Here is a 25,728-nt window from a genome sequence, read left to right on the forward strand (position 1 = left end):
TTTTTACCTTGGTGAAACACATTCTGCACCAAGTAAAGCACGGACAGGTTTCTATGGTGAGTATATTGGGTAAAAGCTCATGCAATTTCAGGATGTTCGCTACCTGCAAATAGCATATCGTCCAAAACCAGCAGATTGTTTTTATGAGGAGGTAAAAGTTCATCATCAGACAGGGATCTGATGGGTATTCGGGTATTCCTTCAACAAACTTGATTTTTATTTTCTTCAACAGCTCATCATACAAAGGTTGATAACATGAATAACACCACACAATATTGTCAGGTTTCTGAGATAATACATGTTCAGAATTCTCTAAAATACTTTTTACAAAACACGTTTTACCGCTATTGGATGGGCCTGCGATTAAGGCCGAAAATGATAGTTGCAACCTGGGGTCAAAACCTTCTACAGCAGCCATTATATCTTAAGCTTTACGACACACGGGGCTTGTAACATAAGTCAGTAGCCAAAGGGCAAGGTGGTCTATGACAAGAGATTGCTTTTAGTAATGTCACAGCTGTTGAAAGGAGAGGACCAAGGTGCAGCGTGGTGAGCGTACATTTTATTTATTTTTTATCAAAATGACGCCGAACAAAACAATAAACAGTACAAACAACAAACCGTGAAGCTCAAAGGCTATGTGCCCTAAACAAAGTCAACTTCCTACAAAAACAGGTGGAAAAAAGGGCTACCTAAGTATGGTTCTCAATCAGAGACAACGATAGACAGCTGCCTCTGATTGAGAACCACACCCGGCCAAACACAAAGAAATACACAACATAGAATACCCACCCCAACTCACGCCCTGACCAAACCAAAATAGAGACATAAAAAGGAACTCTAAGGTCAGGGCGTGACAAGTAAGTGGGGCATTCCTTAGATGAAAGCCCTTTTTATCCGATCTCTAGACTGCTGAATGAGACCTGTTACAACTTACAAAACCTTAAAAGGAGCTCTAATTCAAACATGCAAAGATATATATTTGATACAACTACCCCATTAAAAACTGTTGTTACAATATCACTTCTCATTGTGTACATTTCAAGGTTTCACAAACATAAAACAACTATCTAATTAATGTTTCTCGGACTAACACACTGTTGAGTTTCCTATTTACTAAAGAACAATCACTAAGACAAAACACAAAAAGTTGTAATATAATCTGTATACATGTCATTCTATACTGAAAACAGGTACATTCTGTAAGATTTTGATGTTGATGTGATAAAACATTTTTTTAAATTAATCTCACAATATAGGATAATACTGTTTATTTTATACTTTACTTAAATTGTATTATTTATCTTGTCTCATATCATGCTAATACACTGCCAAGCAATGCAAACATATGTGGAATCAACCCCATAACATGTGTGTGTCTTTTTGGATCAATAATTGATCAAGAATACCAATAGGTGTGATCAGATCCTCTTCCCTTTTACGCCATCATATAATGTCATATGTCATACAATGTCATACAGTCATATGCAAATCCATAAAACTCTGTCAATAAAACATTGAAAACCTTAACAAGACTACCATGCATATGCATATCCTAGCTTCTGGGCCTGAGTAGCAGGTAGTTTACTTTGGGCACCTCAGTCATCCAAACTTTCGAATACTTCCCCCTATCCCTAACAAGTTTTTAAATGTTTTCATCACTGCCTGGTTCTGGGTATGTTGCGCATGTAACATAATAATAATAAAGATTATGATAATAATAATGTTATGTATTATTATTAAAAAATATATATCTGTCAATCAAACAAATGTATTTCTTAAAAGCCCTTTTTGCATCTTCAATAGTTACAACCGTTAATTTTGGATGACCCGTATCAATTATTCCTGGTCTCAGCTGGGTATCCTATAGACGTTTTAAATAATTGAAAATTAGTGGAATCTGTGTTGGTAGCTGGACAGGTAGTATGACTGACAGTGAAGGTGAACAGGTGACAGAGGAATGGATGAGACTGAGGCATGAATTCCTTTAACCATAAAGTGGTATATTTACTGAGTAGTCTGTGCTGCATAACACAGGAAACAGAATAACAGGTATCCCATCAAATTCATAATCACAAAGATCATATCATAACAATCATTCATTTTTACCATAATTAGGGAATTCAACAATCCAGTTTATTAAGAAGTCAATAGGAATCATCCTTGAGTCATTTATGCTCGTAACTATTTATCCTAATCATGAGAAGAATAATACATACAGTGATCGGTTATTCAATCTATAATCCCCATTAGTTTGATATCAGAATCGATCAGTTCAGCAGACAATGACGTTTCATATCTCACCCTTTCAAGTGTCTTCATGTGTACATGTAATTTCATGACATATTAACCATATCGATGGCCTAATTGGCCTGTGATGATCCGTAGGGCCGTGATCATTGACCATTCACATTACACAATAGATTTGAAGCGTGCGCTCCAAGCCACGCTCCGCGGTAATAACTATAAACAATAACTGATGGCCCACTCTCCCGATCGCAACAGACAGTTCAGCTGAAATGTAACAGATTTGGTGGATTTACGTGGATTAATGGACTTCACAGAACTTCTGGATTAGACGGAGTTAAGGAAGAGAAAGCAGCGAGATCGGGTGATGGCGATTTCCTCATTTTATGGTGATGATCCAAATCAATTATTCCAGGTAGCAACTGGGTATCCTATAGACGTTTTGAATGATCCAAATAATTTATTCCCGGTAGCAGCTGGGTATCCTATAGACGTTAGATAATATTAACAAATATTTATACGAAATATATACATTTTAACTTATAAAAATAAGTGCAATTGTCATAAATACATACCTGAAAAATTGATGTCCACCCGTTTTAGAATATCTGTAAAAACATATATAACACCGGTTTAATATTAGAGAGAGAGAGAGAGATAGTTCCCAACAGTGCATTAATTTCGTAAGATCAAACAATTCCCAGGAAATACCTAACGCACCCAAAAGCGAAAATATTATTTTCACTACCTCACCTTCAAAATTCTCCATGTGTATAGGCTTGCAGAAAAGCAGGAAAAGAGTTTTCAGCTGGGCCGCTGTGTCCTGACTGAGACAAAGTATGGAATGAATTTACAGAGCGATGGGTAAGTTTAGTGTTTTTCGAGCGACATCCTCTATGCAAAAATGAACCGATAGTAACGGTATTGTTTAGAAATAAACATTGTTTTTAGGGGGCTGTCTAGACCTTTTATATGCAGGGTTGGCTGGATTGCCTTTTGCTTCCTACATCCTCGGGGGATATAACACCTGCTGTGTTTGGTGACACCCAGTATGCATAATGAACCGTTAGTACCGGTGTTGATTAGAAATAACATTGTTTTTAAACCTTAGGGGCTGTCTAGACCGATTATATTGTGGCTGTGGGGTTTGACTTTTGAGCCCCCAAATCCTCTGGAGGGGAAATAAATTTGGATTTGAGAGGCTTATGTGTTAATGACACGAAAGTGCCTACCTGGTTTCAAACACCCCATGCAGACACACACCCTCGAAAAACCCATTGTTTTTGAAACACAAACACATACACGCCCGCACGCTCACGCACGCACACGCACACACACCCGTCTTTCCTGAAAACCTTTTTTCTGAGACACACAGGGAGAGAGGGAGCATGATATTCCAGGTGTTAAAGGTGAGATACAATTTTAAAACCCTTTATTTAATTCAAAATATTTAGTACAGACCTTTTAAAACATGCTATAATTAGTACAGACAATTTTACTATTCCTTTCTTACAGATAAAGGGGCCGGCTATAGGGTTAGCCCTGACATCCATCCGTTTCCAATTCAGGCTTCCAAGACAGGCTCTCTTGCTCGCTAGATATCCCGCACATTCCACGTTCCGTAAGTTTTCATTCCATGGATAGATCAAACGTCTTGCATGTAGACCCTGGGTATGTCTTAAGGGTAGAAGCGCCCAGCGGCAAAATTTTGGAAAAGATTGTCCAGCTTTTTCATCATGGCCAGGTATATACGATAATCTCCCCACTGTAAAGTTAATGACGGGCATAAAATAGTTCACATCCTTGCAGGCTTTGGAAAATACATATGAACTAACTGATTTTGTAGCATTTGAACTATCATATTGTTCACATGCTAAAATTGTCACTTTGGAGTCGCACACCTCCTCTTCCAATGCGTAGCCGGGCAGGGATGTACCACACAGGGCGTGTTCGATCTGATATAGCGCTAGCCGTATCTTAAGACATTCTCTCATACGCAGCGCAGGAGAAAAACACCCGGGTTTTTCTTGATAAAGGGGGCTGGGCCGCTGTCTGTGAAAATCTTCACAGTTGAATCCTCCGGTTGGAATATGTAAGCCATATATCCATCACTCATATCCAAAACTCCTTTAAAACATTCAGGGGCCTCACACAAAATGTCCACAATGCTTTTGTCATTGGGTTCTTGACACAAGGCACAAAGTACACCCAGAATTGGCCTAGGAGACATGTTTAATTTTCAGTTTAATGTTCTGGGTTTATTTTTAATTTCTTGTTTAGTGTTCTGGGGCGCTTGTGGTGTTCTGCGACTTATTATAATGCGTCTTCCCCCCCAATACCCCCGGACATTCCTGTTTCATAGACAACAGCCCTAAGGTCACTAAAACAGGGTGGGGGCCATACTCTTTGAAATGTTCAAACACATCCCCCAGTTCAACGAGGTCCCTACACATCAATCATCATGACAGCTTCAAAGGAACAGATGAAATATATGCATAAATTAATACTCCCTCTAAAGCGTGAGAACAGGAACGACAGGATGCCTATATATGGGCACTCCCTAGAGCACGTGATAACTTCCCGCCAGGACGTCCTGACAGGATGCCCATATATGGGCATACACACGTGACCCATGACATAGGGTCATAAATCACACGTTTGATGCGTGCCGTCTACTGTATTCTCGCTAGTGCATTCGTACCCCTTGATTTTTCCACATTCTGTTACGTTACAGCCTTATTTTAAAATGTATTAAATAATTTTTTCCCTTATCAATCTATACACAATACCCCATAATGACAAAGAGAAAACAGGTTTTTAGAAATGTTTCCAAATGTATTAAAAATAAAAAACAGAAATATCTTATTTACAGAAGTATTCAGGCCCTTGCTATGAGACTCGAAATTGAGCTCAGGTGCATCCTGTTTCCATTGATTATCCTTGAGATGTTTCTACAACTTGATAGGTGTCCACCTGTGGTAAATTTAAATTGATTAGACACACACACCTGTCTATATAAGGTCCCACAGTTGACAGTTCATGTCAGAGCAAAAAACATGTCTTGAGGTCGAAGGAATTGTCCATAGAGCTCCGGGACTGGATTTTATCGAGGCACAGATCTGGGGAAGGGTACCAAAACATTTCTGCAGCATTGAAGGGCCCCTAAAACACAGTAGCCACCATCATTCTCAAATGGAAGAAGTTTGGAACCATCAAGACTCTTCCTAGAGCTGGCTGCCCGGCCAAACTGAGCAATCGGGGGAGAAGGGCCTTGGTCAGGGATGTGAACAAGAACCCGATGGTCACTCTGACAGAGCTCTAGTGTTCCTCTGTGGAGATGGGAGAACCTTCCAGAAGGACAACCATTTCTGCAGCACTCCACCAATCAGGCCTTTATGGTAAAGTGGCCAGACGGAAGCTCTGGCCACTCCTCAGTAAAAGGCACATGACAGCCCGCTTGGAGTTTGCCAAAAGGCACCTAAAGAATCTCAGACCATGAGAAACAAAGATTCTTTGGACTGATGAAACCAAGACTGAACTCTTTGGCCTGAATGCCAAGCGTCACATCTGGAGGAAACCTGGCACAATCCCTATGGTGAAGCATGGTGGTGGCAGCATGTTTTTCAGCGGCAGGGACTAGGAGACAAGTCAGGGTCGAGGGAAAGATGAACAGAGCAAAGTACAGAGAGATCCTTGATGAAAACCTGCTCCAGAGCACTCAGGACCTCACCATGGGACAAAGGTTCACCTTCCAACAGGACAACGACCCGAAGCACACAGCCAAGACAGCGCATGAGTGGCTTCGGGACAAGTCTTTGAATGTCCTTGAGTGGCCCAGCCAGAGCTCGGACTTGAACACAATGTAACATCTCTGGAGAGACCTGAAAATAGCTTTGCAGCAACGCTTTCCATCCGCCCTGACAGAATCGGCAGAGAAGAATTGGAGAAACTCCCCAAATACAGGTTTTCCAAGCTTGCTGCGTCATACCCAAAAAGACGCAAAGCTGTAAGCACCTCAAACTCTTGGACAGGGAATAAGGGGGTTGATAACCCAGAGCACACTCGAAGGGTGACATACCTGACAAGGTGTTGGTGAGGGTGTTGTGGGCATATTCCACCCAGGGTATCTGAGCACTCCAGGAGGAAGGGTTAGCCGAAGTTGTGCAGCGTAGGCAGTCTCCATATCCTGGTTGGCCCGTTCGGTTTGGCCATTGGTCTGGGGGTGATACCCAGTGCTGAACAGAAGGATCTCCATAACAGGGATGTGAACTGGAGTCCCCTGTCGGATACAATGTCAGTAGGAATGCCATGCAGATAAAACACATGGGACACCAGCAGGTCCGCAGTCTCCCTGGAGGACGGAATGAAAAGATCCGCTGTGGAAAATCTGTCAATTATGGTGAGGATGTCTGACTTACCATTGGATTGGGGAAGGCCAGTGACGAAGTCCAGAGCTGAGTGTGACCAGGGGCGACTGGGTATGGGAAGAGGGTGGAGCAGGCCGGACGTGGGTTTAATGGAGGTCTTATTCCGGGCACAGACCGAGCAGGCTGAGACAAACTCCCGGACATCTCTCTCCATGTTGGACCACCAAAAGCACTGATGCAGGAAGGCGAGGGTCCGGTTCATACCCGGGTGACAGGTGAGTAGAATGGGCCCACTGAAGAACATCGGAGCGAACTGAATCTGGAACAAACAGAGCATTTCTAGGACCGTTACCGGGGTCAGGCTGGTTCTGCTGAGCCAGTGTTGTCGGTGTTGAACTGGCGGAAAAGGGCGTCAGGCTTGGTATTCTTTGAACCGGGGCGATAAGTGAGTATGAAGTTGAATCTCCCGAAGAACAATGCCCACTTGGCTTGCTGGGAATTCAGACGCTTGGCGGTCTGGATGTAGAACAGGTTTTTGTGGTTCGTCCACACGATGATGGGGAGAATAGAACCCTCCAGTGACGCCATTCCTCAAGAGCTAGCTTAACTGCCTGGAGTTCCCGGTTACCGATGTCAAAATTTATCTCGGACGGTGAGAGCTTACGGGAAAAGAATGGAGCTTCTGATCAGAGGGGGAACGTTGGGACAGAACAGCATCTACCCCGTTGACGGCGGCATCCACCTCCACGATGAACTGGAGTTCTGGGTCTGGCTGAGTGACGACTGGAGCGGAAGTGAAGCGGCACTTGAGTTCCAGGAACACTGCCTCTGCTTCAGGGGTCCAGTGGAACGGAGTGGAGGTGAGAGTGGTGAGAAGTGCTGCCAGATGGCTGTAATTGTGGATGAATCATCTGTAAAAATTTGCAAACCCCAGGAAACGCTGTAGTTGCTTCAGGTTTTTTTATTTTTTATTTAACCTTTATTTAACTAGGCAAGACAGTTAGGAACAAATTCTTCACTTCACTAGGGTAGGGGGCAGCATTAGGAATTTTGGATGAAAAGCGTGCCCAAATTAAACTGCCTGCTACTCAGCCATAAATATGCATATAATTAGTAGATTTGGATAGAAAACACTCTGAAGTTTCTAAAACTGTTTGAATGATGTCTGTGAGTATAACATAACTCATATGGCAGGCAAAAACCTGAGAAAAAAATCCAACCAGGAAGTGGGAAATCTGAGGTTTGTAGTTTTTCAAGTCATTGCCTATCGAATATACAGTGTCTATGGGGTCATATTGCACTTCCTGAGGTTTTCACTAGATGTCAACAGTCTTTAGAACCTTGTTTGAGGCTTCTACTGTGAAGTGGGGGCGAATGAGGGGGGATTGAGTAAGGTCTCTCCCAGAGTGCCATGAGCTGACCACGCGCATTCACGTGAGAGGTAGCTATCGTTCCATTGCAATTCTAAAGACAAAGGAATTCTCCGGTTGGAACATTATTGAAGATTTATGTTAAAAACATCCTAAAGATTGATTCTATACATCGTTTGACATGTTTCTACGGACTGTAATGGAACTTTTTGACTTTTCGTCTGCACCTAGTGATCGCGCATCATGATTTTTGATTACTGGGCTAAACTTGCGAACAAAAGGAGGTATTTGGACATAAATTATGGACTTTATCGAACAAATCAAACATTTATTGTGGAACTGGGATTCCTGGGAGTGCATTCTGATGAAGATCATCAAAGGTAAGTGAATATTTATAATGCTATTTCTGACTTGTGTTGACTACACAACATGGCGGATATCTGTATGGCTTGGTTTTGTGTCTGAGCCCTGTACTCAGATTATTGCATGGTGTGCTTTTTCCGTAAAGTTTTTTTGAAATCTGACACAGTGGTTGCATTAAGGAGAAGTGGATCTAAAATTCCATGCATAACAGTTGTATCTTTTAGCAATGTTTATTATGAGTATTTCTGTAAATTGATGTGGCTCTCTGCAAAATCACCGGATGTTTTGGAACTTCTGAACGTAACGCGTCAATGTAAACTCAGATTTTTGGATATAAATATGAACTTTACCGAACAAAACATACATGTATTGTGTAACATGAAGTCCTATGAGTGTCATCTGATTAAGATCATCAAAGGTTAGTGAATAATTTTATCTCTATTTCTGCTTTTTGTGACTCCTCTCTTTGGCTGGAAAAAATGGCTGTGTTTTTCTGTGACTTGGCTCTGACCTAACATAATCGTTTGGTGTGCTTTCGTCGTAAAGCCTTTTTGAAATCGGACACTGTGGCTGGACTTTCAACAAGTGTATCTTTAAAATGGTGTAAAATACTTGTATTTTTGAGGAATTTTAATTATGGGATTTCTGTTACTTTGAATTTGGCGCCCTGCAGTTTCACTGGTAGTTGACGAGGTAGCGTCCCACATACCCTAGGGAAGTTAAATCCAGCGCAGGCCACTGTGACTGCCCTGACCTTGGTGGGATCCACGCGTAACCATCCCTGTGCAATAATGTAACCCAGGAAAGACACAGAGATAGCATGGAACTCACATTTTTCAGCTTTATTTAACAAAAAGCTTAAAAAAGGCATCCATCGAGGGCTTGAATCTGCAGAGGGATGGGACATTCCATGCAGGGGATTTGTTATTCTCTGGCGAAATCTTGGTAATTTCTTTAAAAAATATTTAGTTATTTCACCTTTATTTATCCAGGTAGGTCAGTTGAGAACAAGTTCTCATATACAACTGCGACCTTGCGAAGATAAAGCAAAGCAGTGCTACAAAAACAACAACCCAGAGTTACACATAAACAAACGTACAGTCAATAACACAATAGAAAAATCTATGTACAGTCTGTGCAAATGTAGAAGAGTAGGGAGGTAAGGCAATAAATAGGCCATAGAGGCGAAATAATTACAATTTAGCATTAACACTGAAGTGATAGATTTGCGGATGAGGATGTGCAAGTAGAGATACTGGGGTGCAAAAGAGCAAGAGGATAAATAACAATATGGGGATGAGGTAGTTGGGTGTGCTATTTATAGATTGGCTGTGTAAAGGTACAGTGATCGGTAAGCTGCTCTGATAGCTGATGCTTAATACCTTTCTAGGACACACGTTCCGCTAGCGGAACCCCCCCCCCCCCCCCCCCAACATTCAGCTGAAAAGGCAGCGAGGGAAATTCAAAAATATATTTTAAAACCTCTACCGACCCCCCATCCCGGATCCGGGATCATCCTCATCAGAAACGCTGACTAGCATAGCCTAGCCTAGCGCCACAGGGATATCATATAATATAATTTCATGAAATCACAAGTCCAATACAGCAAATGAAAGATAAACATCTTGTGAATCCAGCCAACATGTCCGATTTTTAAAATGTTTTACAGCGAAAACACAACATATATTTATGTTAGCTCACCACAATAGCCCAACACACAACGCCATTTTTTCACCGCAAAGATAGCTTTCACAAAACCCACAAATAGAGATAAAATTAATCACTAAGCTTTGAACAACTTCATCAGATGACAGTCTTATGACATCATGTTATACAATACATTTATGTTTTGTTTGAAAATGTGCATATTTATAGCTACAAATCGGGGTTTTACATTGCAGCCAAGGTCACAAATGGCACCAAAACAGCCAGAATAATTACAGAGAGCAACGTGAAATACAGAAATACTCATCATAAAACTTTTATGAAAAATACATGTTGTACACATAATTAAAGATACACATCTTGTGAATCCAGCCAACATGTCCGATTTTTTAAATGTTTTACAGCGAAAACACAACATATATTTATGTTAGCTCACCACAGTAGCCCAAAACACAACGCCATTTTTTCACCGTAAAGATAGCTTTCACAAAACCCACAAATAGAGATAAAATTAATCACTAACCTTTGAACAACTTCATCAGATGACAGTCTTATGACATCATGTTATACAATACATTTATGTTTTGTTCGAAAATGTGCATATTTATAGCTATAAATCGTGGTTCTACATTGCAGCCATGGTCACAAATGGCACCAAAATGTACGGAGAAATTTTAGACAGCCACGTAATCTAACAGAAAAACTCATCATAAACTTTGCTGAAAAATACATGTTGCATATATAATTAAAGATACACTGGTTCTTAATGCAACCGCTGTGTTAGATTTAAAAAAATAACTTTAGTACAAAGCACAGCATGCAATAATCTGAGACAGCGCTCAGCCATTCTCCGCCATGTTGGAGTCCAAAGAGTCCACAAGAATACGAAATAACATCATAAATATTCCCTTACCTTTGATGAACTTTCATCAGAATGCAGTGCCAGGAATCCTAGTTCCACAATAAATCGTTGTTTTGTTTTAGAATGTCCATTTCTTCTGTCGAATTAGCAACTTTGGCTAGCATGGTGGAGCTCACGTGTCCATGAAGGTTTTACGCATGAACGAAAAATTCACAAAGTCATAATAATAGTCGAATAAACTGGTCAAACTCAGTTGATAATCCATCTTTAGGATGTTTTTCACAAATATATCCAATAACGTCCCAGACGGAGCATTTCTTCGTGTCTACCTACCGCACTGCAGACAACGATATGACAAACCGAAGTGCGTAGCCAAGTACTACCAATATGGCTGACCTCTCACTCCAACGAGTCCCATCCGGTCCCAGAAAAGGCTAGAGACTTCATTCCACGTTCTACTGCCTGTTGACATCTAGTGGAAGGCGTATGAAGTGCATACAGATCCATAAATACAAGGCAATTGAATAGGCAATGCCTTTCACAGAGACCCATTTCAGAATTTTCACTTCCTGTTTGGAAGTTTGCCTGCCAAATGAGTTCTGTTTTACTCACAGATATAATTCAAACAGTTTTAGAAACTTCAGAGTGTTTTCTATCCAATAGTAAATAATAATATGCATATCATATGATCTAGGACAGAGTACGAGGCCGTTTAAATTGGGCACGATTTTATCCAGAAGTGAAAAGGGTGCCCCCTATTTCCAAGAGGTTTTAACAAGTCCAGTACAGCAAATGAAAGATAAACATCTTGTTAATCTACACATCGTGTCCGATTTTTAAAATGTTTTACAGCGAAAACACAACATATATTTATGTTAGATCACCACCAAATCCAAAAAACACACAGCCATTTTTCCCAGCCAAAGATAGTCACAAAAGCAGAAATAGATATAAAATGAATCACTAACCTTTGATAAACTTCATCAGATGACACTCATAGGATATCATGTTACACAATACATTTATGTTTTGTTCAATAATGTGCATATTTGTATCCACAAATCTCGGTTTACATTGGCGCCATGTTTAGAAATGCCTCCAAAATATCCGGAGTAATTACAGAGAGCCACGTCAAATAACCGAAATACTCATCATAAACTTTGATGAAAGATACATGTTTTACATATAATTAAAGATACACTTGTTCTTTAATGCAACTGCTGTGTCAGATTTAAAAAAAACTTTACGGAAAAAGCACACCATGCAATAATCTGAGACGGCGCTCAGAAATACACAACATTTCTCCGCCATGTTGGAGTCAACAGAAATACGAAATTACATCATAAATATTCCCTTACCTTTGATGATCTTTCATCAGAATGCAGTGCCAGGAATCCTAGTTACACAATAAATCGTTGTTTTGTTCGATAATGCCCATTACTAGTGTCCAATTAGCTACTTTTGCTAGCACGTTTAGTTCACATGTCCAAACGTTGGCGCCGGTCCAGGCGAACTCGGACGAAAACTTCATAAAACGTTATATTCCAGGTCGAATAAACTGGTCAAATTAAGTAGAGAATCAATCTTGAGGATGTTGTTATAATATATATCCAATAACGTTCCAACCGGAGCATTCATTTTTGTCTACAGAGTAAATGAACGCATGGCGATATCATGAGTAATGCGCTTAACCAGGAACTAGCATTCTGCCAGACTACTGACTCAAATAGCTGCCATCCGGCCCCACATCACACTAGAGGCTTCATTCCACGTTCTACTGACTGTTGACATCTAGTGGAAGGCGTAGGAAGTGCGAACAGATCCATATCTTACTGGGATGTGAATAGACGATGAGTTTAACATCAACCAGCCCCAGAATTTCCACTTCCTGTTTAGAAGTTTGCCTGCCATATGAGTTCTGTTATAATGTTTTCTATCCAATAGTAATAATACTATGCATATATTAGCATCTGGGACAGAGTAGGAGGCAGTTCACTATGGGCACGCAATTCATCCAAAAGTGAAAATGCTGCCCCCTATCCCTAAAAAGTTAAAGTTAGAGAGGGAGATATAAGACTCCAGCTTCAGGGATTTTTGCAATTGGTTCCAGTCATTGGCAGCAGAGAACTGGAATGAAAGGCGACCAAAGAAAGTGTTAGCTTTGGGGATGACCAGTGAAATATACCTGCTGGAGCACGTGCTACGGGTGGGGGTTGCTATGGTGACCAGTGAGCTGAGATAAGGCGGGGCTTTACCTAGCAAAGACTTAAAGATGACCTGGAGCCAGTGGGTTTGGCGACGAATATGTAGTGAGGGCCAGGAAATGAGAGCATACAGGTCACAGTGGTGTTTTGTATATGGAGTTTTGGTGACATAACGGATGGCACTGTGATAGACTACATCCAGTTTGCTGAGTAGAGTGTTGGAGGCTATTTTGTAAATGACATCGCCAAAGTCAAGGATCGGTAGGATAGTCAGTTTTACGAGGGATTGTTTGGCAGCATGAGTGAAGGAGGCTTTTTTGCAAAATAGGAAGCCGATTCTAGATTTAATTGTGATTGGAGATGCTTAATGTGAGTCTGGAAGGAGAGTTTACAGTCTAACCAGAAACCTAGGTATTTGTAGTTGTCCATGAAATTATCCACGGCCCCCGAGTCCACGAAGTCTTGAATGTGGTGCTGACGGTTGTCCCAATGGAGGGTTGCCGGTAGTATCAGACGGTGATCGGTTTGCTGGGATGTAACTGCACAGCTCGTCAGGGTCTCCCCTTGTCCTGGTGAGCCCCGGCGTTTCCCATCAACTCCTGTCACGTTCCTGTGGGCTTAGACGTGTGCATCCCAGCTGCCTGGGCTCCTCAATGCTGGGCTTGGGGGGCTTGGGGTGCTCTGGAAACCGGGATACGGGGGTGGTGTAAAAAAGGTGCCGTCTCATACGTTCTCAGATGCAGTTGTCAATCCTGATGTCTAGTGTTATCAGGGACTCGAGGGTCTCTCCCAGTTCCCGAGCAGCCAGTTCATCCTTGATGGAGTTAGACAGATCCTAGTGGAAAGCGGTGCCTCAGTATTCCCCCCACTCTCGGTGGCGAGGGTGCGGAACTCAATGGCGAAGTCAGCCACTGGTGTGGCCCCTTGGCGGAGGTTGAACTGTCGGCTTGCCGCTTCCCGTCCGCCGACTGGGTGACTGAAGACTCGTCGCAGCTCGGCAGTGATGGCTAATATGGAGCTGCAGGATGGTGGCTGCTGTTCCCACTCCACCACTGCCCACGCCAGGGCCTGGCGAGATGATGTAGGTGATCATGGCCCGATCGGTGTGGAACGAGGACTGTAGCTCGAACACCAGAGAACACTGAGTGAGGAACCCCTTGCATCCTCCCGGGTGGCCGTCATACTGCTCTCCTTCCCTCAGTAAGAGCATTGAAGATGGGTCGTGGCTGGGTCTTCCAGCATGACAACGACCCGAAACACACAGCCAGGGCAACTAAGGAGTGGCTCCGTAAGAAGCATCTCAAGGTCCTGGAGTGGCCTAGCCAGTCTCCAGACCTGAACCGAATAGAAAATCTTTCGAGGGAGCTGAAATTCCGTATTACCCAGCGACAGCCCCGAAACCTGAAGGATCTGGAGAAGGTCTGTATGGAGGAGTGGGCCAAAATCCCTGCTGCAGTGTGTGCAAACCTGGTCAAGAACTACAGGAAACGTATGGTCTCTGTAATTGCAAACAAAGTTTTCTGTACCAAATATTAAGTTCCGCTTTTCTGGTGTGTCAAATACTTATGTCATGCAATAAAATGCAAATTATTTACTTAAAAATCATACAATGTGATTCTCTGGATTTTTGTTTTAGATTCCGTCTCTCACAGTTGAAGTGTAACTATGATAAAATTTACAGACCTCTACATGCTTTGTAAGTAGGAAAACCTGCAAAATCGGCAGTGTATCAAATACTTGTTCTCCCCACTGTATATATTTATATATATATATATATATATATTTGCAAAAAAATATATGGGGAATGGATGTGATGCTGACAATTTCATTGATGGAAAGTACAATCTATCTGCAATATACTGTATATTCCCCCCCCATAAAAAAAGGTAAAACGAAACAAAATGCAACAAGTTTGCTGTCTTTCCAGCTTCAGTTTGAAGTGCAAATTAGTTGCATTTTGTTTTGTTTTACCTTTTTTTATGGGGGGAAGAATATATTGCAGATAGATTGTAGCTTCCATCAATGTAATCGTCAGCATCACTTCCAATCCCCCATATGTTTTTGCAAATTTTAATATATATATGTATATGTATTTGTGTATATATATGTATATATATGTATGTATGTACATGTGTGTATATATTACATGTGAATTTGCAATTCCACATTTGAAAGTGAGATTTTCACATGTGAAAATGCGTGTCCAATTTTCACATGTGAAAGTTTTTAGCATGTGAAACTTTAATAACATGTGAGGTGAAAACGTGTTATTCTCCTCACATGAAAAGGTTATATATTAAATGTTTTTGTATACTTTTTTTTGGGGGGGGGGGGGTAGATCAGCTTTAATACTGCAGATAGATTGTAGATTCCATCAATGTAATTGTCTGCATCACTTCCAATCCCCCAAATATGTTATTGCAAATATATACTCTGTATATATATATGTATATATACTGTATACATATATATATATACACTACCGTTCAAAAATTTGGGGTCACTTAGAAATCTCCTTGTTTTTTAAAGAAAAGCACATTTTTTGTCCATTAAAATAATTTCAAATTGATCAGAAATACAGTGTAGACATTGTGAATGTTGTAAATTACTATTATAACTGGAAGCGACTTATGTTTAATGGAATATCTACATAGGCGTACAGAGGCCCATTATCAGCAACCATCACTCCTGTGCTCCAATGGCACGTTGTGATAATGAATCCAAGTTGATAATTTTAAAAGGCTAATTGATCATTAGAAAACCCTTTTGCAATTATGTTAGCACAGCTGAAAACTGTTGTTCTGATTAAAGAAGCAATTAAACTGTCCTTATTTAGGCTAGTTGAGTATCTGGAGCATCAGCATTTGTGGGTTCGATTACAGGCTCAAAATGGCCAGAAACAAAGCACTTTCTTGTGAAACTCATCAGTCTACTCTTGTTCTGAGAAGTCAAGGCTTTTCCATGCAAGAAATTGCCAAGAAACTGAAGATCTCGTACAACGCTGTGTACTTCTCCCTTCACAGAACAGCGCAAACTGCCTCTAACCAGAATAGGAAGAGGAGTGGGAGGCCCCGGTGCACAACTGAGCAAGAGGACAAGTACATTAGAGTGTCTAGTTTGAGAAACAGACACCTCACAAGTCCTCAACTTGCAGATTTATTAAATAGTACCCGCAAAACACCAGTCTCAACGTCAACAGTGAAGAGGCGACTCCGGGATGCTGGCCTTCTAGGCAGAGTTGCAAAGAAAAAGCCATATCTCAGACTCGCCAATAAGAAGAAAAGATTAAGATGAGTAAAAGAACACAAACACTGGACAGAGGAACTCCAAATATTGGATTGCATGTGAAAGCCCAGCCTTTATGCCCTAAATCCGATACTAGGCACCAGAGGTATGTAATTAGAATGCTAACAACAACAACAACCATTGGCCTTGTCTGGCGAATTCTGAGATACCAAACATTAGGAACATATTTTTTTTCTTCTTACTTTTACACCTTTTTCTCCACAATTGGTAGTTAACTCCTCAACATTTGGAAGAGGCGAAGTTCTAGAGCCATGCGTCCTCCGAAACACAACCCTGCCAAGCAGCACTGCTTCTTGACACACTGCTCACTTAACCCAGAAGCCAGCCGCAACAATGTGTTGGAGAAAACACAGTGCAGCTGGCGATCGAGTCAGGTTGCAGGCACCCGGCCCACCACAAGGAGTTGCTAGAGCGCAATGGGACAAGGAAATCCCGGCTGGCCGGCCAAACCCTCCCCTAACCCAGACGACGCTGATCCAATTGTGCGTCGCCTCATGGGTCTCCCGGTCATGGCCGGCTGTGACACAGCCTGGGATCAATCCCTAGTCTGTAGTGACGCCTCAAGCACTTAGACTGCTGTGTCACCTGGGAGTCTTCAGGAACACCTTTCTAATATTGACTTGTACCTCCCGGTCCATGTTGACTCCAATGCATCCCACAGTTGTGTCAAGTTGTCTGGATGTCCCTTGGGTGGTGAACCATTCTTGATACAGTACACACGGGAAAAGGTTGAGTGTGAAAAATCCAGCAGCCTACCCCGTTCAAAGGCACTTACATTTTTTGGTCTTACCTATTCACCTTCTGAATGGCAAACATACGCATTCCATGTGATATAATAATTTGTATGTTATAAGATAATGGCTAAAGTGTTCCACTCTGAAACTGTATAACTGTGTGAAATGTATTAGAATTATAAGACTATAATCCAATAATGTGTGTGTAAGACAAGTTAAGACAAAAAACATTGTGCTACTATGTAGCAAGGTGAGAAATGTATAGTTGAGACAACAAAGGACAACTGAACTACAGATGACCTAGTTATAACTCTGACAACTGACAACAGGAAAGAGGATCCTTCAGAGGCCCCTCTAATCTAGGGAGGAGAGGAATGGCTAGAAACTGCCAGGCCGGTAGAAAAGTGATAAACTAGGAATGTGAACTGTGGGAAAAATACATCCCACCTAAAAGAAAGGTGGAGTTTCTATTGATAAGAATTGAGTTGTGTGTGTGTGCGTTATAAAAAGACTGGGTTCTCATTTTGAAGTCAGAGTACTCTCTGAATAAAGGATTGATCTATTGGAGACTGGGGGCTTTGTCTAATTCTTCATTAACCAGGGTCTTACAAACTTCTGGGAATTGGTCAAAGTTATAAAATAGTTCAGTTAGGACATTGGGATAAAAATTCTCGTGACACCATGTCTCCCGAGTGGGGCAGTGGTCTAAGGCACTGCAGCTCAGTGCTAGAGGCGTCACTACAACCCCTGGTTCTATTTCAGGTGTTATCACAGCAGGCTGTGATTGGGAGTCCCATAGGGTGGCCCAGCATTGTCCAGGTTAGGGTTTGGCTGGGGTAGGCTGTTGATGTAAATAAGAATTAGTTCTTAATTGACTTGGCTAGTTAAATAAAGGTTAAAAATATAATGTCTCAGCTTAAAAATCTTTCTTTAACCTGTATCCTCCCATTGATCTACACTAATTGAAGTGGATATAACAAGTGACACCAATAAAGGATCATAGCATTCACCTGGTCAGTCTATGTCATGTAAAGAGGTGTTCTTAATGTTTTGTATGATCAGTGTATAAGACCAGTGCTTATATGGACTGGTCTATTACGTCAGAGTACACTAGAGAGAGAAAAACACAGGCTATCAGACAGCTCATGTGGGAGACATCTCTTTATTAAGAGTAGTTCTGGATGAAAGAATACTCTTTCTCCAGTTAATGGAGCTTTTGAAGAGAGTGAAATAGAGACTGCAGAGAGAACACTCAGGGACTGACTCAACGGTCCCCAGAATCAATGTGAGTGGGTGGCTTGGAAAGTGTATCTTTCCTCTGAGCAAAGAGTAACCGATTTTGTCTATAATCCAGCTAAATTGTGTGGGAGACTATTATGCCTTGTTCAGATTTAATAGCTGAGATGAAATGGCTTTAAGTCTTGGCCTTAACCTTTTATTGTGGGCTAAATCAGTCTTAAACAAATCTACTTTGAAACAAAAGTATACACCTCACACACACGGTTATGGGTTTAAAAAAATGAAGACACCTGTACCATATCAGATATAGAGTTGAAATGTATTCAATTTTGAGTTTGCATCCAAATTTGACACATTATATACATCACAGAAGGCTGAAATATAACAAAACTGTTTGACATAGAAACACCAGATTTTCATCTGTTTTTTCAAAATAATCTTTATTAATGATTACATTTTGAAAAATATTAATAACATTGCACCCATGAGGCCAAAGAAGGCATTTTTGGTCATTGACTGCAGGAAAGGGCTACAAGACGAGACATTTTTTTACATTTACATTTTACGTCATTTAGCAGACGCTCTTATCCAGAGCGACTTACAAGTACATACATTCGTACTTTTTTTGTACTGGCCCCCCGTGGGAATCGAACCCACAACCCTGGCGTTGCAAGCGCCATGCTCTACCAACTGAGACACACCGTGACGGCAAATAGTTAAAACCAGCAGGCCTCTGACAAGAATATCGCGGTCATTTTCTGTTCATTTCCAGGCGATTTTATATGTTGGATCATGACCGTTCGTCGACACCCAGCAAGTGATCGCTAACACACCGCAGCCACCCGCTGCTTTTCGACGTTCTTATTTGCATTTTGTCTCAGCTATAATAGACTTTAAGGACTATTGCTAACTTTTCCTGGGTCTGTGTTCTCTTTCAGGCGTCTCCACTGTACCAGGAACTACATCCACATCCACCTGTTTGTCTCCTTCATGCTCCGAGCCGTCAGCATCTTCGTCAAGGACCGGGTGGTGTACGCCAGCGCCGGCCTGCAGGAGTTTGATGCGGTGCTCATGGACAACTTCAAGACTGTGGCCATGGCGCCACTGGACAACTCTCAATATGTGAGTAGTGGTGCTGCACCTCCTGCCTGCGCTTCCCACTCCTCCTCTCCTCCACTCCTCTATGCATCCACTCCTGTCCTCCTCCACTAATTCTCCCTAAAGATCCCAATAAACCCTGCTCTTCCAGGACTCATGAAGAAATGAAATAGGGAAATAGAGTAAAATATTTAAACGAAATTGGGATCCTTAACGTTAAGAAAAGTCCCTAAACAAAAAACTACATTTTTAGTCCCCCCCCCCACAAAATTTAATTCATAGTGCAGTTATCACAAAACAGATCATTTTCCGTGTTATAGCCTAACTAGATAATAGGCTATGAACGCCTGGGGAAAGTTGTGTAATTTAAATAAAACCAGGGAGGTGAACTATAGGCTACTTTGGTGAATTTGTGAGGCATGCAAGACAAGAGATACAGATTACCAAGATACTGTATATGCACACCACGGTTCTTTCTGCATGCCCCCTCCTCTCTTTCCTTCGTGCTGGTTAGCCTGCTCTTTCTCTTAGCTAATGAAGAAAGTTTGTGTTCAGTCTTCAGTCTGTTGTGTGTAAAATATCCTAGCCTATTCATTGATGATAGGGCCTGTTTTAATGAAGTTGCGAGACATTGCAACCCAAGAAATTGCGAGATACAGCATTCCATTGCGAAATACAGATTTTGATTGCCGATACATAGGCCTAGTGCATGATTTTGACTCTGTCTGCCTCGTGGCCGACCTGCCTATAGTGTGCCCTTACCCTTTCTCTCTATCCCTCGCTAGCTCGCCATGAAAGATGCGATTCTTTGTGTTCTCGGAAGTACCGCAACCAATCAGTCTCCTCTGTTCCAAAAATACGTTGTTAACAGTTGGAAAAATTGCAGAGAAGACAAGCAACAGCAGCAAAGTCCTGTATGGTAATACTTTGAGAAGTTAAATGAGAAGGAAATGCAAACCTTGCGAGGTGGAATTGAGGTACAGTAATGGTATTACAGGTGCAATGCTTAACCATCTTAAAGGAACAGAGGAGACTGATTAGTTGCGGTACTTCCGAGAACACTCGCACCATGAGACCCAAACCGTTGTTGGCAACAGTGCAGGTGCATTGTGAATTCACGTGGAATTTTATGATTTTTCAGGTTTTAACAGAAAACCGGTAAAAAAACTAGCAGTTTAAACGAAAATTTGTTTTTGTCACTTCCCTAACCTGGACACATGATTGCTCCAACACATACCATTAACTAGGCTAGTAAATGCAACCTCGTGTGAGGGACCTACTTCATTTCTAGATGTTTTCTTCAGTCCACCATGCCTGTGATGTGCGTTTGAATATACAGACTAGTCTTCCATGACTCATGCCCATTCAATCCACTGCACATTTAATGAAGAGCTCGAGCCAGGGGGCTATTTGATTTTTCCTGGTCTTTCCTCAACACCTCAAAATCATGCATGCTGTTGCACTCAAAAAGCGAATCAGACTGGCTATGCTCAGTACCCCAAGGCTATAGTCTCCACTTGTCTGTTTTAATTTTAATTGTCCAGCTCTGAAAATGCTCTGTCAGTCTGTCTGTTCCCCTACTGTAGCCTCCTCTGCTCTGTAATTGCTGTATAGACAGGGATAAATACAGCAAACATGTGAGGGAGGATATACCACAGGGAGCACTAGCTTAGCGCTATAGATTGCTAGCCCGCTGCCATAGGCTTCACAGGTGTTACACAGAAAATGTGTATTTTCTATAAGGGATAGCTGGTTCAAAGAGTTCAAAGCCATAGAGACTGCCATGTTTTACTTTAATCTCTTCCCTTTGTATAGTAGTTCCTCAGGGCCATTTAAAATGTTTTGTGCTTCTTACTGTACTATATTTTCTATCGACGTGTTTTGTCTTAAGTCATTAAGCCTTAAGGCTGTCTGTTGCATGTCTAATGAGGGCTGGAACATAACAAGATATATTTACAGAGTCATTTTCCTTTCAAGTGTGAGACACCAGCTGAACTTTTATTAGCACTATGGCACAGCGTGACATGCTCATGTCGCAGTGCTTTTGCTCAGAGCTTGGCCAACAAAAGCAGTTTCAATGGTTCTTCCCATGGGATGTGCATCTTGATTAAATACTTGTATGCTTTTTGTTTTACCTGTGATTAAATGTGCAATGCTGCAGCTGTCACGGAGGTCTACGTCACCGGCCTCTAGGCGTCACTGAACTGTCTCATTACGCACACTTGATTCCAATTCCCCTGATTAGTAATTGTATATATGTGCCCTCTGTTCACCATTGTCTTGTCAGTTATTGTTACCATGTCCGTTGGTCGTGTGAGTACCTGTGCTTTGTTGTTACGGCTTTCGTGCTGCGTGTATTTTGTACTCGTTATTACGGGTCTCGTCCCGTGTATTGTTGTGCACTTGTTATTACGGGTCTCGTTCTGTGTATTGGTATTACGGGTCTCGTCCTGTGTATTGTTATTACGGGTCTCGTCCTGTGTATTGTTGTTACGGGTCTCGTCCTGTGTATTGTTATTACGGGTCTCGTCCTGTGTATTTATTGTGTTTGGGTTACATCCCTGTGTTTTTGTATACGTGTTTATTTTGGGCTTCGTCCCTGTGCCTTTCATGGTGTGTTGTATTTTTGGGTGGAGTATTAAAACCCCCTATTACGTATTCCTGTGCTTGTCTCCAATAATTTATAAACGTGACAGCAGCCTATTGAGAGAAGACAATTGTTTTCAGTTTATTTGTGATGCGATTTAATCTCTGGCTGAATTGTGAGTAGGCTTTTGTTTGAGACTTCAAAGAAGAAAGTTTGTCAAATGATTTTGACTGATCTGACTGGTGATTAACAGCAGAATCAGCTAAATCTAATCTCCTCCCTCTCTCTCTCCCCCCTCCTCCTCCCATTCCTACCCCTCGTTCAGATCCTTCTATTCCTCCCTCCTCTTCCTCCTCTACCCTGTTTTCCACTTAAAGGCTCCTTGCAAGGATGCAGAGTTTTTTCTTATCAGATGTCATGTGCAATGACACACTTTTATATCATATCATACCTGCCAGCTTCAAAAAGCTGAGCGTTCACATATCACTAACATGAAACACCCAAGAAGCGAGCCTCAGATGGTGACACCCTAAATATTATTTTGAGGATAAATTCAACTGCCTGGGTCCTCTTCCTCCCTGACAGAGAAACTGACCTAAGTGTGTGGAGAAGCAGCTATCAGCCCAGGTTGATCAGAGAGACAGTACTGACCATGCCTCAGAGAGGTGTAACATACTGTATGAGTGACACGTTGATGACTTGTCTACCTCAGATTGGTGAGGACAAATAGTTACTGAAAGTTGCAAAGATACTGTATGCTATTCTGAATGCTGCAGATCAACTGTCAGAGACAGCCGTTGGAATATATTATACAGTATATTTATAACAGTGGAACAGAGTAAGTGGGAGGACAGAGAGAGAGAGAGTGAATGTCTTAGTGTGGTGTTTGAAGGCCACTGTATTGAGTAACCCGAGGATATGCTTCAGTCTGATCTTCTGTACGGTGGGGCAAACTCATCATTCACCATAGTTTGTTGTGATAATGAAAGAGGTGTCAGAGAGCTTCAAAACTCAAGCTTTCTGGGTAATATAAAATGTGAGAAAAAGGTTCAAGGTCTCTAGTAGCACTGTGTCAGCAGAGACTGAGGGAACAAAGAAATTAAGTGAGATAAAAGGAGAGCGAGACAGAGAGAGAGAAAGAGAAAGGGGGGTAGTGAGAGAGGAAGAGAAATGGAGGTAGAGGGAGAGCGGCAGGGAGAGAGAGGGAGAAAGAAAAATAGAGAGGAAGAGAGGTAGAGAGCGAGAGAGACAGAGCTCCATCAACAGTTTGTGCAGAAACAGAGGGAGAGAATATTGCGAACTGAACACATTACAAAGTATAGGCTCCCCTCGGGTCGTTAAGACAACACAGAGGAATGCTTCTACTCTTATTTGTCAGGCAGCAGCTATTTGATATTCCATAAGGAGGCCACAGGCACCAAGTTCTTACAGGATCATCATCTGACCTCTCCTCAGCAATTATCCTAAAACAAACTTAAAAGCACTGGTGGCATAGTTAGATTAGAGACATAAACAGGTTCTAACAAACCTGTTAATGAACTGATCATGTTTTCCTCTAGAAGACTAATTAGTTCGTTTTTCTGGCAGTGAATCCCCCATTTTTTTAATAATAGCTATTTTTTAAAATACTATATTAATATAATATATATTCTCATTGTAAGATGTGAGATAAGTCCATCTTCTCAGAATTTCATTTCCTTATCCTTTGAGCTCTTACTGAAGTGAATACCTGAATTCCATGTCCTCACTATTCAAACAGCATGTCGTTGTCTAATTGCACTGACTTGGTAAAATGACACATTTGCTAATGTATACAGATTGAATAGTTACGTATGTGTGGTTCTATTGTGTGAGTGGAAATCTCATGACAAAAGAACACATAGTGTTCTTGTCTGAAAAGAGGAAGACCAATGATACAATGATTCTACATTCCATTCCAAGATGGCGTAGCAGTCAGACGTCTTTGTCTTTGTTCTGTCCCTTGTATATATATTTTTCTTCTCATATCTTTTTTAAATATTTTCCTAAACAGCAACTTCTAAATACTCTCCTGCAACCCGTCTCCTCTACGACTGGAATCCCAACATAATCTGCCCGAGGACTCCAACAGGCCCCTCAGGCGCGACGCCCGCTGAAGGCCATTCTGCTAACCTGCTAGGCCTGCTAGCTACCTAGAGCTACCTGGAACCCCACTAATTCCACGACTGGTCTATCGACGTCACCGCACGAAGAGGCAAAAACAGACTTACCCCCATCGCGACGTCCCCCAAAGGCTAACTTGCTAGCACCGGTCTGCTAACTGCTCGCTTGCCTGCACCGGTTTGCTAACTGCTAGCTTGCCGTCCCCGATCTGCTAACTGCTAGCCCCTGCTAACTGCTTGCTTGCTAACCCGACCTGCTAACTGCTAGCTTGCCAGCCCCGGTCTGCTAACTGCTAGCTTGTTTAGCCCCGGCCTACTAACTGTTAGCTTGTTAGCATCGGCCTGCTAACTGTCTGATTCGCCGTGTCAGCAGTCAGCCCAACCACTCACTGGACCCATATGTTCACTTGGCTACGCATGCCTCTCTCTAATATCAATATGCCTCGTCCATTACTGTCCTGGTTAGTGATTACTGTCTTATTCCATTGTGCCCTGCTCAATATGCCTTAACCAACCATATTGTTCCACCTCCTACATATGCGATGACATCACCTGGTTTAAACGTCTCTAGAGACTATATCTCTCTCATCATTACTCAATGCCTAGGTTTACCTCCAATGTACTCACATCCTACCTTACCTTTGTCTGTACACTATGCCTTGAATCTATGCTATCGAGCCCAGTAACCTGCTCCTTTTACTCTCTGTTCTGAACGTGCTAGATGGCCAGTTCGTATAGCATTTAGACGTACCCTTATCCTACTTCTCCTCTGTTCCTCTGGTGATGTAGCACCTCCTCCCAGTGCCCACTGCTCTGAGGCTAGGAAACACTGTCACCACCGATAAATCCACTATAATTGAGAATTTCAATAAGCATTTCTCTACGGCTGGCCATGCTTTCCACCTGGCTACCCCTACCCCGGTCACCTGCCCGGCACCCTCCACAGCAACCCGCCAAAGCCCCCACCATTTCTCCTTCACCCAAATCCAGATAGCTGATGTTCTGAAAAAGCTGCAAAGTCTGGACCCCTACAAATCAGCCGGGCTAGACAATCTGGACCCTCTCTTTCTAAAATGATCTTCCGAAATTGTTGCAACCCCTATTACTAGCCTGTTCAACCTCTCTTTCGTATCGTCTGAGATTCCCAAAGATTGGAAAGCTGCCGCGGTCATCCCCCTCTTCAAAGGGGGTGACACTCTAGACCCAAACTGCTACAGACCTATATCTATCCTACCCTGTCTTTCTAAGGTCTTCGAAAGCCAAGTTAACAAACAGATTAACGACCATTTCGAATCCAACCGTACCTTCTTTGCTATGCAATCTGGTTTCAGAGCTGGTCATGGGTGCACCTCAGCCACGCTCAACAACATCATAACCGCCATCGATAAGAGACATTACTGCACAGCCGTATTCATCGACCTGGCCAAGGCTTTCGACTCTGTCAATCACCACATTCTTATTGGCAGACTCGACAGCCTTTGTTTCTCAAATGATTGCCTCGCCTGGTTTACCAACTACTTCTCTGATAGAGTTCAGTGTGTCAAA

At 42.0% G+C, this 25,728-nt stretch overlaps 1 protein-coding gene across 1 annotated transcript in view; it reads left to right on the plus strand.

Annotated features, from left to right (window-relative positions):
- LOC120057800 (parathyroid hormone 2 receptor-like) overlaps window positions 1–25,728 on the plus strand; it is a 137,030-nt gene that overhangs the window by 28,528 nt on the left and 82,774 nt on the right. The window contains exon 9 of the mRNA XM_039006266.1: window positions 19,296–19,479. Within this exon, the coding sequence (XP_038862194.1) occupies window positions 19,296–19,479 (184 nt within the window). The remainder of the gene's footprint in view (window positions 1–19,295; window positions 19,480–25,728) is intronic.

The sequence above is a fragment of the Salvelinus namaycush genome, chromosome 13 (assembly GCF_016432855.1).
Source record: "Salvelinus namaycush isolate Seneca chromosome 13, SaNama_1.0, whole genome shotgun sequence".
NCBI classification, from domain to species: Eukaryota; Metazoa; Chordata; class Actinopteri; order Salmoniformes; family Salmonidae; genus Salvelinus; species Salvelinus namaycush.